The sequence below is a fragment of the Salmo trutta genome, chromosome 21 (genome assembly GCF_901001165.1).
Source record: "Salmo trutta chromosome 21, fSalTru1.1, whole genome shotgun sequence".
NCBI classification, from domain to species: Eukaryota; Metazoa; Chordata; class Actinopteri; order Salmoniformes; family Salmonidae; genus Salmo; species Salmo trutta.
The window spans coordinates 22,506,939-22,525,206 of record NC_042977.1 but is presented as its reverse complement, the minus strand read 5'-3'; the positions used below and the strand labels follow the sequence as shown (position 1 = coordinate 22,525,206).

Genomic DNA, 18,268 nt, shown 5'->3' with positions numbered 1-18,268 from the left:
AATCAATAAACATCTTTTTGGAACTGGAGTAAAGATCCCTATTGAGGCCAGTACTACATTTCAAACATCCTATGTAAAACCTTACTCTGAGGTGATAATGTTGGGGAAATGGAACAAAGTTGAATGTCAACTCAAGTAAATGCTCAAACTACACATAAAAATGCACAAACTACACATGCACATACTTTAGGCAATTATTTTAAGATAGCTGCCAATGTATGTTATTTGCAAACATTGCTGCATCAAATAGCCATAACACCACAGACTATGTAGTATATAGTAATCTGCACTGTAAAAACTTAATTGGTTCAAAATAGAAGTTATACAGAAGTTATATGTGTTTAAGTCATGGCAACTCAGAGAATAAAGTTGAGTTGGAAAAACTATAATTCATATTTTTAAGTTGAAATATACATAAAAATAAGTCAGTTTTGCCCCAGCTGTTTGCTCAGCCTCCTCTAGGAGGAGAAAAATATTTGGCAGTGGAACATCGCTGTTTGTAGAAACAAGTAGGAAATCACGTGGAAATGTATTTAATTAGTTGATGTGGCTTTGGTTTGAAAGACCATACAGTAGGGTTGCAGAAGACAACTAAAGCAACATTGTATGCCTTGCATTAAATAGGCAATTGCAAAGGGTCGATGTTAAAATTATATCTGAGAAACCAGTTGATACTATTTTTTCTATTCTGACAAGTTTAATGTATATATATATACTAAATTCGCCAATCCTGACAGTCTAAAATCCTAATCATGTATTTGCTTAGATATCAAACACTGTGTGACTGTCGGAGTCAACAGAGTTGTGTTTGGGCGTGGAATAAAGTTGACGGTCAATTCAAGTAAGTGCATAAACAAGATAGTGGTGTAGATCATCATAAATGTATTGCGTTTTAAGAATGGTTGTCAGTATCAATTACACCATTAAGAGTGGTCACTCCATGGTGACTCTGGTCTCTCTGTGATCGTTTTTGTTGAGACAGTTTTTAGTGTGTGAATGGTGGAGTGGGAAAGCTCATCTTTGGGAGTGGAACATCACTATCTGTACAGACAAGTAAGAAACAATGTGGGGTTCAGATTTGTTGATTTACTAGGTTGATCTCGTCAAGTTTTGAAAAATAATTGTACTGTTGCTCAATCAATCAACAATATTTTAATTGTCAACCTTCTAAACAAATATTGGACATAGACTGAAGTGATTCAATATCTAATTGGTTTAACCCAGAGACTTGATTTTTATATACCTAACTTTACTGAAACAATTGAAGCTTTATTACAGTATACAGGCTGCAAACAGTACATTTTTGGTTAAGGCCCAATCATTGTGTGACTGACTCTGGACTGGGGAAGGTCATTTTTGGAGCAGGAATTGAATTGATCATTGAAACCAGTGAGTAATTCCTGACCTTGGTAGATTCTGTTAATCACAGATGACGTAATACTTCAGGGCAATGTTAAGTGGACTCATTGTGTTTGAAGGGAAAATATCAATGATCCAAATTAGCTTGATTAAAAGCAGTAGCCCACATGACAAACGTTTTTTAAAGTTAGACATTGTTGAGTGTTCCCAACCCCTATAGTGAATCAGTGTTTCTGTTATGTCATATGTTACTGTGTGAATGATGGGACACGAAGACTGATCTTTGGAAGGGGAACCACTCTGTCAATACAATCTAGTAAGGAACTAAATTTCACTCAAAATTGGAATCAAATACAACCATTGTTTCCAAATCAATGTCCAAGTCAAAGATTTTGATTCTGTGGAAAGTCCTGCATTTTAAACTGATTACACTAAATTGGGGGAGATGGTTATATTTACCTTGTCTTGTCAAAAATAACAAATTATTCTATCTCACTAGTATAACACATGTTGATAGCATTTGCATCCACTCAAAAATAAATCAATAATTGAAAATAATCCAACCAAACTACTATTATTTTGTACTATAAGTTGTAAATCACTAATACATTTTGTTTAAATTAGAAAATACACTAACTTGCGGCAGTAATTGCGAAGAGATGCAACAAAGAATGACTTATGGAGCCAACAAACTTAGAATTGGACTTGGCACAAAGATGACAATTTATTCCAGTAAGTATTACAATTATATTCCAAGTACATGAAACAATGCATTCAAAAAGGCTTGTTTGTTACACAAACATTCAACAGTATTTAGATATGGTTACTGTAGATGTCCTCGTAAACACTCTAAAAAACTGGCAGTCTTTAAAATCAAAACAATCAACACTTAATTCCTTGTTTTCTAATGTAAAACAGTGGATGATGTCTGTTAAGAAATTATTTCTTGAATTAAATATTTCTAAACAAATTGACAAACAAAACAGGATAGTGATCAAATATATTTACCCTACTGTCCAAACACATTTTTATAATACATTTAGTAACCATTTATATGGACATTATTCTGTAGATGCATTTACGGATGTTCTATAAGCTATTACACAATTTTAACCTGGAATAGGTTGTGGAGTACGTTATTGTTGAGTACTAATACAATGTGTGATTACTAACAACCGGAAAGTCATATTTGGAGCAGGAACTAAATTGATAATTGAAATAAGTGAGTATTTAATATATATTGATTTGACAGCAGCAACAAACCTTTATTGGGTTTACTTGTTACGATGCATTTGGTATTCACATTTTCAAATTATGGATGAATGATGGATGGAACAAAATCTACTTTCGGCAGGACACACAATTTATTTTTCAGCCAGGTTAAAAGGTAATTACCTTTATCAGAAATAAGTGAAGCGGTGAGAGTTTTGACAATCTTGCCAAAATTGATATTGAAAATAAATCTTATTGTAGGCCTATAATCAAATGGTCAGTCAAATCATGTTAACAGGTTGGGTTCTTGTAATGAGGCCATTGGCTGTGTGAATACTGGATATAAGATCATATTTGGAGTTGGAACCCAACTAATTATACAAGCAAGTAAGTTGATGAAAAATTAAAAAAATTACTTTGTTCAAAGGTTCAATAGATTGTGGATTAGGATTTTCACGTTAGCGCTTTGACTCTTAATTGATACATTAGGTTAAAATGATAGTGAAAATAGAGATTTCCAAATTTTAATAAAATACATGTTGAAATTATGACTTAAAACATATAATATGGAATATTTTTACAAAATAAGAACTGTTAGTTACACTTGACAGGTTTAAAACTTTAATTTTATGTTAGGACCAAGCCTTTACATCCTTTAGTATGAACACAAATCTTCAATACTACTTCAAAGTGTTAAATATTGCTTAACAATTTTGTGAACTACCTCGTACAACCACCTCGTACATTTGTGAACTACCTCGTACATTTTGAGAATGTGAGAGCCCTGGAGTGTTTTCATGGGGAAAGTTATCCCATTGATGTTGTTAAGGAAGGTTTTGCAAGGGGGCATAATGTTGGATATGGCATAATAACCTTTGTCAGTGTCACAAAATTGATAATAGAACAAAACTTGCTGTCCGGAAACAAAACTTGTTGTCCTTTCAAGTATATCTACATAGTAGTTAGTAATACTAGATACGTTTGTGCTGTATTGTTTTAACAGATTCATATTTGATACTATATCACTAGATATCAGTACACTACACACATCATTGTTACCAACATATTTCTATAACTGAATCTATTGCAATTCAACTATTCATGTTGGCCACCTACCATTCACCAATGCATATCAGACCCAAATCAATGTTATCATGTTGCTGATAATGAAATGTGAAATCTCTTTAAAATTGCTAATTCTAATTATGACATAATGATATATTAATATACTTTTAATTATGGAATGTTCTTCTCTAGAGCATATCTAATAAGTAGATCTTAACATTAGATATCTAATAAATTCTTTGCCGGGCTTTTTGGGGTCAGGTTTTTATAACCTGACCTATCATTGTGTGAATAACAACAACTTCAAAACCATATTTGGATCTGGAACAAAAGTTGTTGTCCTGTCACGTAAGTGTTAATTAAAATAAGTATTACATTTTAAATAATATAACTTTAGATGTTTTGTTATGACAGTGTCATTGTCAAAAGATTTAATCTTGCAAATAGATAGTCTCGATCTCAATCGCACCACTTAAAAATATTATTATTTTTAAATACAGAACTATTTTATATGTAAAATCTGTGAAAATCTCTATTATTTTTCTACTACAGTTTTCATTTGATGTAGTTAGCTAAAGAAACGCTTATTGCTCACAGTTAATGCACTGTGTTAGTGGAACAGGAATCAATAAACTTTATTTTTGGAGCAGGAATAAAGATACTATTGATGCCAGTTTGTACTATATTTGAAACATCCTATGTGAAGCCTTAATTTTAGGGGATTTTACTGGACCAGTAGTATTACAAATGGCAATCAAAGTACTCCTTGCTTAGAATTCCAAAGTTTTGTATTTCCAATATCAGAGGAACAAGTTGTAGTTCACTGAAGGCCGAATTGTATAATGAGATCATGGTGCATGACTTGAATGTTCATTCAAATCTCCCATTAAACCAATGCATGATTAACACAATATCCTATGCATGTGCTTGTATCTATAAGTTAATGATGCAGTCCCTAATGGTCATATAGGAATAGATGGTGAAATGTAAAAACTGGAGATTGCTACACGAATGTCTTCATAAAGAAACCTGCCAAAGAAGTCAGGTGTTAAAGCAATACACCTGACACTGAACTTGTTAATGATGTATGAGGTGTGTGTAAATTGTTGTTCGGGGTATATAATTCACCAAAATAATTTTGTTATTTTTCCATAAGAAATTTGTTACAGAAACAAAAACAGTTTTTCGTGGGAAGGTCTATGTCTGTGTGACTAGTACTATAACACTTTTTCTTCAAACAAACAAATGACAAACTTTCATCATTATAGCGTACATTGGAATTGCCAAATGTGACAGCTAGCTTGATAACTGTCACATTATGGAGTGGAACTACAGGTGGTTCAATGAAATGCCACATCAGCATGTTCACAGCATAAAGCTAACGTTGTTCTTCTAGCTATTTGTCTGGACCTACACATTCTTGCAAACTACAAATAATGGTTTTGAGTTGTAGAGTAGGAACTTGGTTGACTAGCCAGCTACCACCATTTTGCCAATATCAGGCTGTCCATGTTGTATTTATATAAAAAAAAGATTATATCAGTTAATGTTTGAAAGCACTTATAGATAGGTAAAGGGCATGTGCAGTCAAAATCTAGATTTTTCTAGGTTTTATATATCTTTCCACACTGAGGTTGGAATAATACTGTGAAATTGTGAAATTATGATAATGCCATTTTAGTGTAAGAGCAGTTTGAAAAGACCGCCTGAAATTCCAGCCTGTTTTGGTGGGATGGAGTTTTGGCCTGACTGGTGACAACACCAGGTGATAAATTAGTTAAAAGACCAATAAGAAAGAGAGTTCCAAACCTCTCCACCAATAACAGACAGTTTTCAGTTTTCCCCTCCTGACTCAGAACACTCCCAGATAGTCCTAGCTAGATTCTTCCTTGAGGAACTGCTCTTAGCTAAGAAACAATTTTTGTTTCTTTTTGACCACTTTAACATCTTAATTGTTACCCAGAAGTTATTTGATTTCGAGATAAAAACGGCTGCGTTGGACCTTTATTGATGTAACATAATTCTTTATTTGAAATGCTCTGCATTTAATTGATTCATTATAGGTTAAATTAAAAGTAATATAGAAAATAAAATAAAGATCAAAACTTGTTAAAATGACCAAATGAGACTATTAGAGTATAATGACATTATTTGAAGTTAAGAACTATTGCGTACAGTTCATGAGTTCAAAAATGTAATTGTGGGCGAGAACAAAGCCTTTAAGTCTTTGATTGTGAACAGAAATATTCAAACCTTGAACGATTAATGAATCAATTAGTCAACAACTTCATCTGAATTTATGTGAATGTCAGAGCCCAGGAGTTCTTTCATGGGAGAAGCCATTTCATTCACATGTTAGAGGGGGGTTTATGTAATGGGGAAAAGTGTTGTGTGAATTCTGGATTTGACAAAGTAACCTTTGGGAGCGGAACAAAATTAATAATTGATTCAAGTAAGTCCATTTGCTAGTAATACTTTACTATTATTCGGTATTTCAAGATTTGCTATTTCAATAAAGGCAATTCCTTGTTGTGGGGTAAACAAAATATTGTTGGGTTGTTTCTGCAATCGGACATATCATTGTGTGAATAACAACTTCAACAAAATCATTTTTGGACGTGGAACAAAATGTGGTGTTCTGTCGAGTAAGTTCAATATCTACATAGTATTATGTAATACTATTTACATTTGTACTACATTGTTTAAACAATTCATATTTGATATTTTATCAGAGACTATACAACATTGAAAGGAACACATTTCTATAACTCCATTAACAATTCAGCTATTAATTTAGGCCTCTTATCATTAACCAACATGCATCCGACTCAAATGAATTTGATCATGTTATTCATAGCCAATTAAGGATGTGTGAAACTAAACATTAAGTCTGAGCAGATCTAAACTTATTTTGACCGATACTAAATCAGTAATGTGAGAACCTCAGTCTTGAAATGCTAAATCTCTGAACTTTGCAAATTCTAAATTCTAAGAGGAAACTGTACATACAATCTAGTTTGTTTTTGTAATGAGGCCAATGTCTGTGTGACAAGTGGATTCAAAATATCATTTGGAAATGGCATCCAAATAATTGTGCATTCAAGTAAGTTTATAACGTGTCTACGATAGTAGTAGCAGCTGTAGCTGTAGAAGTAGCAGCAATAAATATTATAGAAAATATATCTTAAAAATAATGTATTGGTAACTTGGTAACATTTTACATTTAACTTGCTACTATATCTGTGAAGTAGGGCTGTAGTACCTATAATGATTATTGGTAGACATTTACACCTCATCGTTATTATAAAAATTACAATACATATAATTACAAAACACACCATTTTAACAAATTGGTTTCACCTTCCATACTCTGTTTTATTTTTGTATGAGAATAAGTTATTGTGTGAATGAGTATCAGAAGATCACATTTGGTTCAGGAACCAAACTTTTCATTATGACAAGTAAGTTTAAAATGTCAGATCTTATCCAATTTGTAAGCTATTAGTTTTGAGTAAAAAGTATTTCTAAGAAAATGTCAAAATCTCAACATCATCTGAAAATGGTGTAACAGTAGATCACAGTACAGTACTTCAGAGAAACATTATAAACATATTGCACACTGGCTAAAATGAAAAATAAATATTGTCAATTGCAATCTTTCCACAAAAAATAGCCATTACTTGAAATACTAAACTACTTCATATGTACATTCAGTGAATTGAACATATTTACATATAATTTAGAATTGATCCAAAATTGAATGTATATATTCATCTTTATTTAAATTATGCTACAGATTTAATTTGATGTAGCTAGCTAACGATAAATGGTATTGCTCACAGCTAATGCACTGTGAGTGAGTGGAACAGGAATCAATAAACTTGTTTTTGGAACTGCGGTAAAGATCACTATTGAGGCCAGTAAGTACTATATTTGAAACATCCTATGTAAAATCTTACGTGATTTAAATGATTCAGTATTATTACAAACAAAGTATTTCTGCTTAGATCACCAAAGGTTTGTAATGTCTGTCTGAATCCGAATTTGAAATCATGGGGCATGACTCGAATTTTCAGTGAAATTTCCCATTAATTCAATATCCTAACTTTTGTGCGTGCATCTATAAGTTAAGATGCAGCCCCTAGTGGTCATATAGGAACAGATAAAGTGTAAAAACTGGAGATAGCTACCTTGAATGCCACTTCATAAAGAAACCTGAAAACTAGGCCAGGAGTTAAAGACATAAACCTGACACTGACCTTGTTAAGGGTGTACAGTATATGTTTGATATAATTGATGTTCGGGGTATATAATTCTCCAACATGTTTTGGTTATTTTCCCGTAAGAAATCTGTTACAGAAACGAAAACAGGTTTTTGTGAGTAGGTCCATGTCTGTGACAATCTTTGGGTAAGGGATTACACTTTTTCTTAAAAAAACGAATGAAAATGATAATGTAGCGTACATTAGAACAGCCAGTGTGACAGCTAGCTTGATAACGGTCTCATTTTGGAGTGGAACTACAGGTACTTCCATTAAATGCGGAATCAGCATGTTCACAGCATAAAGCTAATGTAGTTATTCTAAACATTCTTGCAATTGAGAGATAATGGTTTTGAGTTGTAGAATCAGAACTTGGTTGACTAGCCAACTACCACCAATTTGCCAATATCAGTGTCCATGTTGTATTTTTAGAAAAATTGTTATATCAGTTCATGTTTTAAATGCTCAGACATAGTTAACCGATGTAACATCATTCTTTATTCGACATGCTTTGCATTGTCATGATGCCACTATTTTGAATCCAACCAAGGTATTAGAAATGGAGGCCCTTAATAAATGTTTATTTTTATGTTTTACAGGAGAGAAACATGACCCATCCTACTACACGTTGAACTCAAGCAATACCACAGCTTGCCTGGCTACAGATTTCAGCTCATACAAGGCTAATTCGAACTTGGAAGAATACAACAATACAGAGGCCACCAGAGTGAATGGGGACAGCTACTACAGCCAGGTTGCCCTCGGAGAAAATTGCACTGAAGGTAAGTTTCAGATGATACCAAATCACAGCATATTACCGTATGTATGTGCACTCATTGTGAACATCACTTGTGTAGATTAATATGACGATTATAAATGTTGCCACTAACTATACTGTATGATATACTTAACTATTTATTTTCTCTATTTGCCAGAAAGTGGTTCAGAGAAATGTGAAGCAAACTGGTATTTTGACACAGGTACATATCAGAGCATTTACTCTCTTCATTTGTGATATGATCAAACGTCTCCAAAAAATATCACCCTATTTGGCACTTGTTACTTACAAGATATTGATCACTATGGTATTTCCATGTCTAGATGCAAAGATCAACTTCCTATCCCTGACCATTCTGGGCCTGAGAATTCTGTTCCTGAAGACCATCGTTTTCAACGTGCTGATGACTCTTCGACTGTGGATGAGTTAGAGTGAGTGTCTCTTTACAACTGAATCTGCAAGGCAGAACATGGTTTTGTGACTGAATATTTTCATGGAAAGGTATATTGTGAACAAGACAATGCCTTGTTTTCCAAGACTGATATTTAACATGACACTTACCTCTGAACATGTGTATGTGTATATCATGCACTAATTTTATTTTATTTACATATTTTCAGAAGATGTCTATCAGTCCCTCAAAGACAACACAAGAAATCCTTCCCAGAAGAACCTTTGAATTGAATTGTAATTACATTCTAACTGTAATTACATTCTAACTGTAATCATTGGAATCTCTTGATTGTCTGGAATGCCAAATAGATCACTATCCTCCCAGACAGACTTTGGTTCAAATTAAGAATCCAACATTGATTTGCAGAAAATATGTCTGTTAAAGGATTTGTAAACATGTTCTTCAAGTCATAAATAAGATGTATTATAATTTGCTTATCTGTATATATATATTTTTTTCTCCAACTCTTGTGACTAAAATGTTAAAATGTTTTTGATTCTGCTCTCTCTTTGCTTGAAATATCATGAACCTCAATTTGTATTATTCTTTAGAGTAAAAATATATAGCTACATGTAACAGAAATATATAACAAATTGTTCCTTATCGATATAAAAAACAGTCTGTAAAGTGTTTTGTTTTGATGAAAATATTAATTCAATAAATACATTTTATGGAGTTATTTGTTTTGTCTAAAGTTTGTAATGTATATTCAAAGTTGATTACATTTTTAGTTCTTATAGGTACTGTATTAGTTTTCACAAAAATCCTCCAAGTCATTTCCTTCATGCCTTCATTCCTTCATGATGAGTATACCTCATAATTCCTATTAATCAGGCAACACATGTCTGAATGTTTTAGAGACACACCTAATGTACTAATCTAATATAAATGCTTTATAAATAAGCTTTTACTGGATATAACTTGTTACTCTAGTCTAGATGTTTATAAATGCAAGAATACCCATTTATTAACAGCACGTACACTACGTATTGATAGCGACAAATTTGTATATAATAAACAAGTTATATTACAATTATAGTTTCATAATAACATTTTGAGATTTTTATGAATCAAGTGGTTTTATTGTTGAATTTGTAGACGAAGAACTAAACCCGAGTTGATTTGATCATTATACAGTACGTGCAGGGTTTCCAGGGTATACCAACAAAGGCGGTATGAATGGAAAGTTAAACACATTGCTGGCAGCTGCCTCTGCTAAACCTGTAAGCTTCATAAATATATCCACAACCCAAATCCCCACCACCTGATTTTCATTTAAATAAAACACGAGCATTTCCTTTGTTTTGTTTTACATTGTCAAAGCACATTTCATTTTATTAGTCACATGCGCTGAATGCAACAGTTGTAGACCTTACAGTGAAATGCTTACTTACTAGCCCCTAACTAACAATGCAGTTAAATAAAAAATACGGATAAGAATAAGAAATAAAAGTAACAAGTTATTAAAGAACAGCAGTAAAATAAAAATAGCAAGACTATATACAGGGGGGTACCGGTACAGAGTCAATGTGCGGGGGCACCGGTTAGTTGAGGTAATATGTACATGTAGGTAGAGTTATTAAAGTGACTATGCATAGATGATAACAACAAAGAGTAGCAGCGGTGTAAAAAAGGGGGGTCAATGCAAATAGTCTGGGTGGCCATTTGATTAGATGTTCAGGAGTCTTATGGCTTGGGGGTAGAAGCTGTTTAAGAGCCTCTTGGACCTAGACCTGGCACTCCAGTACCACTTGCCGTGCGGTAGCAGAGAGAACAGTCTATGACTAGGGTGGTTGGAGTCTTTGACAAATTTTAGGGCCTTCCTCTATATCGCCTGGTATAGAGGTCCTGGATGGCAGGAAGCTTGGCCCCAGTGATGTACTGGGTCATTCGCACTACCCTCTGTAGTGCCTTGCGGTCGGAGGCCGAGCAGTTGCAATACCAGGCAGTGATGCAACCAGTCAGGATGCTCTCGATAGTACAGCTGTAGAACCTTTTGAGGATCTGAGGACCCATGCCAAATATTTTCAGTATCCTGATGGGGAATAGGTTTTGTCGTGCCCTCTTTACGACTGTCTTGGTGTGCTTGGACCATGTTGGTGATGTGGACAACTTGAAGCTCTCAACCTGCTCCACTGCAGCCCCGTCGATGAGAATGGAGGCGTGCTCGGTCCTCCTTTTCCTGTAGTCCATAATCATCTCACGTTGAGGGAGAGGTTGTTGTCCTGGCACCACATGGCCAGGTCTCTGACCTCCCCTCTATAGGCTGTCTAGTAGTTGTCGGTGATCAGGCCTACCACTGTTGTGTCAACGGCAAACTTAATGATCGTGTTGGAGTCGTGCCTGGCCGTGCAGTCATGAGTGAACAGGGAGTACAGGAGGGGACTGAGCACACACCCCTGAGTGGCCCCTGTGTTGAGGATCAGCGTGGCGGATGTGTTGTTACCTACCCTTACCACCTGGGGGTGGTCCGTCAGGAAGTCAAGGATCCAGTTGCAGAGGGAGGTGTTTAGTCCCAGGGTCCTTAGCTTATTGATGAGCTTTGAGGGCACTATGGTGTTGAACGCTGAGCTGTAGTCAATGAATAGCATTCTCACATACAGTTGAAGTCGCAAGTTTACATACACCTTAGCCAAATACATTTAAACTCAGTTTTTCACAATTCCTGACATTTAATCCAAGTAAAAATTCCCTGTCTTAGGTCAGTTAGGATCATCACTTTCTTTTAAGAATGTGTAATGTCTGACTAATAGTAGAGAGAATGATTTATTTCAGCTTTTGTTTCTTTCATCACATTCCCATTGGGTCAGAAGTTTACATACACTCAATTAGTATTTGGTAGCATTTCCTTTAAATTGTTTAACTTGGGTCAAACATTTCGGGTAGCCTTCCACAAGCTACCCGCAGTAAGTTGGGTACATTTTGGCCCAATCCTCCTGACAGAGCTGGTGTAACTGAGTCAGGTTTGTAGGCCTCCTTGCTCACACACGCTTTTTCAGTTCTGCCCACAAATTTTCTATAGGTTTGAGGTCAGGGCTTTGTGATGGCCACTCCAATACCTTGACTTTGTTGTCCTTAAGCCATTTTGCCACAACTTTGGAAGTCTGCTTGGGGCCATTGTCCATTTGGAAGACCCATTTGTGACCAAGCTTTAACTTCCTGACTGATGTCTTGAGATGTTGCCTCAATATATCCACATAATTTTCCTTTCTCATGCTGCCATCTATTTTGTGAAGTGCACCAGTCCCTCCTGCAGCAAAGCACCCGTACAACATGATGCCGCCACCCCCGTGCTTCATGGTTGGGATGGTGTTCTTCGACTTGCAAGCCTCCCCCTTTTTCCTCCAAACATAACGATGGTCATTATGGCCAAACAGTTCTATCTTTGTTTCATCAGACCAGAGGACATTTCCCCCAAAAGTACGATCATTGTCCCCATGTGCAGTTGCAAACCGTAGTCTGGCTTTTTTATGGTGGTTTTGGAGCAGTGGCTTCTTCCTTGTTGAGAAGCCTTTCAGGTTATGTCGATATCGGACTCGTTTTACTGTGGATATAGATACTTTTCTACCTGTTTCCTCCAGCATCTTCACAAGGTCCTTTGCTGTTGTTCTGGGATTGATTTGCACTTTTCGCACCAAAGTACGTTCATCTCTAGAAGACAGAATGCGTCTCCCTCCTGAGCGGTATGACGGCTGTGTGGTCCCATGGTGTTTATACTTGCACACTATTGTTTGTACAGATGAACGTGGTACCTTCAGGCATTTTGAAATTGCTCCCAAGGATGAACCAGACTTGTGGAGGTCCACAATGTTTTTTCTGAGGTCTTGGCTGATTTCTTTTGATTTTGCCATGATGTCAAGCAATATGTCTGTAAATAAGTGGTGGAAAAATGAATTGTGTCATGCACAAAGTACATGTCCTAACTGACTTGCCAAAACTATAGTTTGTTAACAAGAAATTTGTGGAGTGGTTGAAAAAGCGAGTTTTAATGACTCCAACATAAGTGTATGTAAACTTCTGACTTCAACTGTAGGTGTTCCTTTTGTCCAGGTGGGAAAGGGCAGTGTGGAGTGCAATAGAGATAGTTTTTGTTGATTAACCAGATAGTACACTGCAACATTTGAGTCTGTGTATGTAACTAATATGAGGACATGTACTACTCTCTAGCCTGTTTGTATTTGTATATACACTGCTCAAAAAAATAAAGGGAACACTAAAATAACACATCCTAGATCTGAATGAATGAAATAATCTTATTAAATACTTTTTTCTTTACATATTTGAATGTGCTGACAACAAAATCACACAAAAATAATCAATGGAAATCCAATTTATCAACCCATGGAGGTCTGGATTTGGAGTCACACTCAAAATTAAAGTGGAAAACCACACTACAGGCTGATCCAACTTTGATGTAATGTCCTTAAAACAAGTCAAAATGAGGCTCAGTAGTGTGTGTGGCCTCCACGTGCCTGTATGACCTCCCTACAACGCCTGGGCATGCTCCTGATGAGGTGGCGGATGGTCTCCTGAGGGATCTCCTCCCAGACCTGGACTAAAGCATCCGCCAACTCCTGGACAGTCTGTGGTGCAACGTGGCGTTGGTGGATGGAGCGAGACATGATGTCCCAGATGTGCTCAATTGGATTCAGGTCAGTCCATAGCATCAATGCCTTCCTCTTGCAGGAACTGCTGACACACTCCAGCCACATGAGGTCTAGCATTGTCTTGCATTACGTGTCTTCATAGTGCGTATGTTATCATGTTTTTGTGTATGTGTGTGCCTGTGTGTGTCTCTCTTCACAGTCCCAATGTTCCATAAGGTGTATTTGTATCTGTTTTTTAATCAGATTTTACTGCTTGCATGAGTTACTTGATGTGGTCTATAATTCCATGTAGTCATGGCTTTATATAGTACAGTACTGTGCACCTCCCATAGTATGTTCTGGACTTGGAGACTGTGAAGAGACCTCTGGTGGAATGTTTTGTTGGGTATGCATGGGTGCCTGAGCTGTGTACTAGTAGTTTAAACAGACAGCTCGGTTGGTTCAACATGACAATACTTCTCACAAATACATGTTGTACTAATATGCATGTCAATCTCTCCTGGCTCAAAGTAGAGGGGAGATTGATATGCATATTATTCATGTTAGCTCTCTGTGTACATTTAAGGGCCAGCCGTGCTGCCCTGTTCTGGGCCAATTATAATTTTCCTAAGTTCCTCTTTGTGGCACCTGACCACACGACTGGACAGTAGTCCAGGTGCGACAAAACTACGGCCTGTCGGACCTGCCTTGTTCCTGCCTTGTTGATAGCAGTGTTCGGAAAGCAGAGCAGCACTTTATTATGGACAGACCTCTCCCGATTTTAGCTACCGTTGCATCAATATATTTTGACCATGACAGTTTACAATCGAGGGTTACACCAAGCAGTTTAGTCTCCTCAACTTGTTACATTTCCACATTATATACTGCAAGATTTAGTTAAGGTTTAGTGAATGATGTGTCCCAAATATAATGCTTTTAGTTTTTGAAATATTTAGGACAAACTTATTTCTTGCCACCCATTCTGAAACTGACTGCAGCTCTTTGTTAAATGTTGCAGTTGATAGCTACCACTTGCTGTGTTAGCTGACATGTATAGTGTTGAGTCATAAGCATATATAGACACAAGCTTTACTCAGAGCCAGTGGCAGGCCATTAGTAAAGATAAAAAAAAAATAAAGGTGCCTAGATTGCTGCCCTGGGGAATGCCTGACTCTACCTGGATTATGTTGGAGAGGCTTCCATTAAAGAACACCCTTTGTGATTTCATAATTCATAAATCAAAGCCCTCTGTAACATACTTGCATACAGAATTACCAGTGTTTTGCAATTTTGCTTCCAGAATTATCTTCAGCATTATTCATACTGTAGTTCACTATACATTGCCTTGCATAAGTATTCAGCCCTTAGATTTCTTCCCGTTTTATTGTGTTACAAATGTGTGATTAAAATTGATTGTATTGTAATTTTTTTGCCAACAATATACACAAAATACTCTGTAATGTCAATGTACAAGACACATTCTAGTATAGTCTTTGCATAAGTATTCAGCTCCCTGAGTCAATACATGTTAGAAACACCTTTGGCATCGATTACAGTTTTGAGTCTTTAAGAGTTTTGCACTCCTAGACTGTGCAATATTTGCCCATTGTTCTTTAAAAAAATGTCATGCTCTGTCAAGATGTTGGGGATCATGGGAAAACAGCTATTTTCAAGTCTTTCCATAGATTTTTAAACATATTTAAGACAATACTGTAACTTGGGCACTCAGAAACGTTCACTGTCTTCTTGGTACGCAACTCCATTGTAGATTTGGCCTGGTGTTAGGTGAATTCACCTTATTGTCCTGCTGAAAGGTGAATTCCTTTCCCAGTCTCTGGTCTAAAGCAGACTGAAGCAGATTTTCCTCTAGGATTTGCCCTGTCAAGCATACCCCTACCATGATTCAGCTACCACCATGCTTGGAAATGAGGAGGCTGTTATTCATGTGTTGGATTTGCCCCAAACATACGGCTTTGCATTTAGGCCCAAAATGTTATTCCTTTGCTGTATTTTTTGTATTTTTTGTTGCAGTATTACTTTAGAATATTTATATTCTGTATATTGTATTCTTCTTTCACTCTGACACTTAAGTCATTATTTTGGAGTCACTACAACGTTGTTTTCTACCATCACAGCCATTGAACTCTGTAGCCGTTTGAAATCACCATTAGCCTCATGGTAACAGTCCTGAGCAGTTTCTTTCCTGTCCTGCAGTTCAGTTCAGCATGACGACTGTATCTTTGATGTGGTTTAATACGTAATCCACAGCATAATTATTATCTTGACCATGCTTAAAGATATATTCAATGTCCGATTTGTTATTGTTACCCATCTACCAATCACTGCCCTTCTTCAGGAGGCTTTCAAAAAGCTCCCTGGTTTGTGTAGTTGAATCTGTGCTTGAAATTCAGTAATTGACTAAGGGACCTTACAGATGTTGTGTGTATGGAGTACAGAGGAAGGGTTAGTCATTCAACAATCATGTCAACCCCTATTATTTCACACAAAGTGAGTCCATGTAACTTACAGTTTTATGTGTTTTGTTTGTCCCACACACAAAGAAGAAAGTGGAAAAAGCCTTCGTTTTAAATTCAAACTGTTATACCTGTTTGTGGAACTTTGTGTGGGTGGCTGCCTAGAATCAAGTACATGTGATCTACAGTAAATATATTAATCTCAATCATTCATCACTCAGTCATAAGTCTAAAGCAAATTTGTGCTGAGGGCAATTAAACTGTCTGATATTCCACTGCATATACTAAAATACTAAGGTAACTTTATTAATAAGCCATTATATATGTTTATCCTGAACTAATTTAGGCTTGCCTAAACAACGGGGCTGGATACTTACAGTTACTTACATATTTTGGTTATTCATTTTTTATCTATCTTAAAAAAAATACACATTTTCTTTGACTTTGACATTACATTGTATTTTGTGTAGATTATTGACTTTTTTTTCAATCAAATCCATTTTAATCCCAATTTGTAACTGTAAGGGAGCAACGCAGGAGACGAGAAGTAGGTACAAGGAGTGAAGGTTTATTAGCTGACGGACATGAAACGGAACAGGAACAGCGTCTGGACAGGAACAGGAACAGCGTCTGGACAGGAACACATAAGAAACACAATACAGAATAATGCGGACAGAGGGAACACAACCAAGGAACAGACAGATATACAGGGGGTAATCAACAAAGTGAAGGAGTCCAGGTGAGTCCAATGAGCACAGCTGCACATAATATTGGTAACAGGTGTGTATGATGATGCCCTCGAGCGCCAGGGAGGGGGAGCGGGAGCGGGAGCAGGCATGACAGTACCCCCCCAGGGGCGCCACCCGGCGTCCCAACTGGGCGAGCCTGACGGGCCGGCCGAGGCATGGGTGCTGGACAAGCCAGTTTGGGCGTAGAAGACCGACAAACCAGCAAAGGCGTGGGAGCCTGGCGAACCTGCTGACGCGTGGGAGCCTGAAGATCCCGCTGCGGCGTAGAAACCCCATGGGCCGGCTGAAGCATGACGTGGGATGGGAACCTGCCGAGCCAACCGGGGAAAGGACACCTCTCGAGCTAGCTAGGTCGTGGAAGCCCGATGAGCTGGCTTAGGCACCCCTGTTCCATCGGCTGCGGCCCCCGGGTTCGACGTCACCCACAAAACAAAAAGAACTCCCCGATGCCTCTTGTAGTGGTGTCCGCATTCTGTAAGGGAGCGACGCAGGAGATGAGAAGCAGGTACAGGGAGTGAAGGTTTATTAGCTGACGGACATGAAACGGAACAGCGCCAGGGAGGGGGAGCGGAAGCAGGCGTGACAGTAACGCAATAACATTTGAATAATTCCTGAATACTTTTGCAAGGCGCTATATGTGCCGATAGTCTGCTAAATTAATGTATATTGAATAGTTTCTAGTAGAAGCAAGTCAGATGATTTCCCTCATCCTATGGCCTCCAGTTTACCGACTGGGCTGTGTATCAAGTAGCAAAAGTTTTTTTTAATTGTATCTTAAGACAAGCTTTTTCTCATTCTTTTGATTCAAAGTTTATATGTTTTCTGCCATTTCTTTAATCGATTTAATCATCTATTTAATATTCCACAGCACACTGTAAGTACTGATTGATTGATTAATTTGGGAATAATGCACTGAGTACAACCCAGGGGATAAGACAAATTTCCCTTGTCTCCGAGGAGGTCCCCAATGGATTACACACAATAAAGACAAAACACAAGAAAACAACAGTAATCCCTACAGTACAAAACAGCCAAGTTTACTTTTACGTATCTTTAGACATAAGCTTTTGCTCTTGATTCAAAATATATTTTATTTCTGCAATTTCTTTAATCCGTTTAAGCATCTATTTAATATTCCACAGCGCACTGTAAGTACTGATTGATTGATTGATTTGGCAATAATCCTCTGAGTACAACCCAGGGGATAAGACAAATTTCACTTGTCTCCAACGTGGTCCCCGATGGAATACACACAATACAGACAAAACACAAGAAAACAACAGTAATCCCTACAGTACAAAACAGCCAAGTAGCCCTTATGGGAAATGG

General features: G+C 36.9%; 1 gene segment (V, D, J or C); it reads left to right on the top strand.

The window, feature by feature from the left end:
• Nucleotides 1-9,809, top strand: part of LOC115156976 (T-cell receptor alpha chain C region-like) — a 52,368-nt gene extending 42,559 nt beyond the window's left edge. The window contains 4 exon segments of the C gene segment in view: nucleotides 8,498-8,680; nucleotides 8,834-8,878; nucleotides 9,000-9,107; nucleotides 9,297-9,809. Of these exon segments, the coding sequence occupies nucleotides 8,498-8,680; nucleotides 8,834-8,878; nucleotides 9,000-9,106 (335 nt within the window).
• Nucleotides 9,810-18,268: the final 8,459 nt, after the last annotated feature.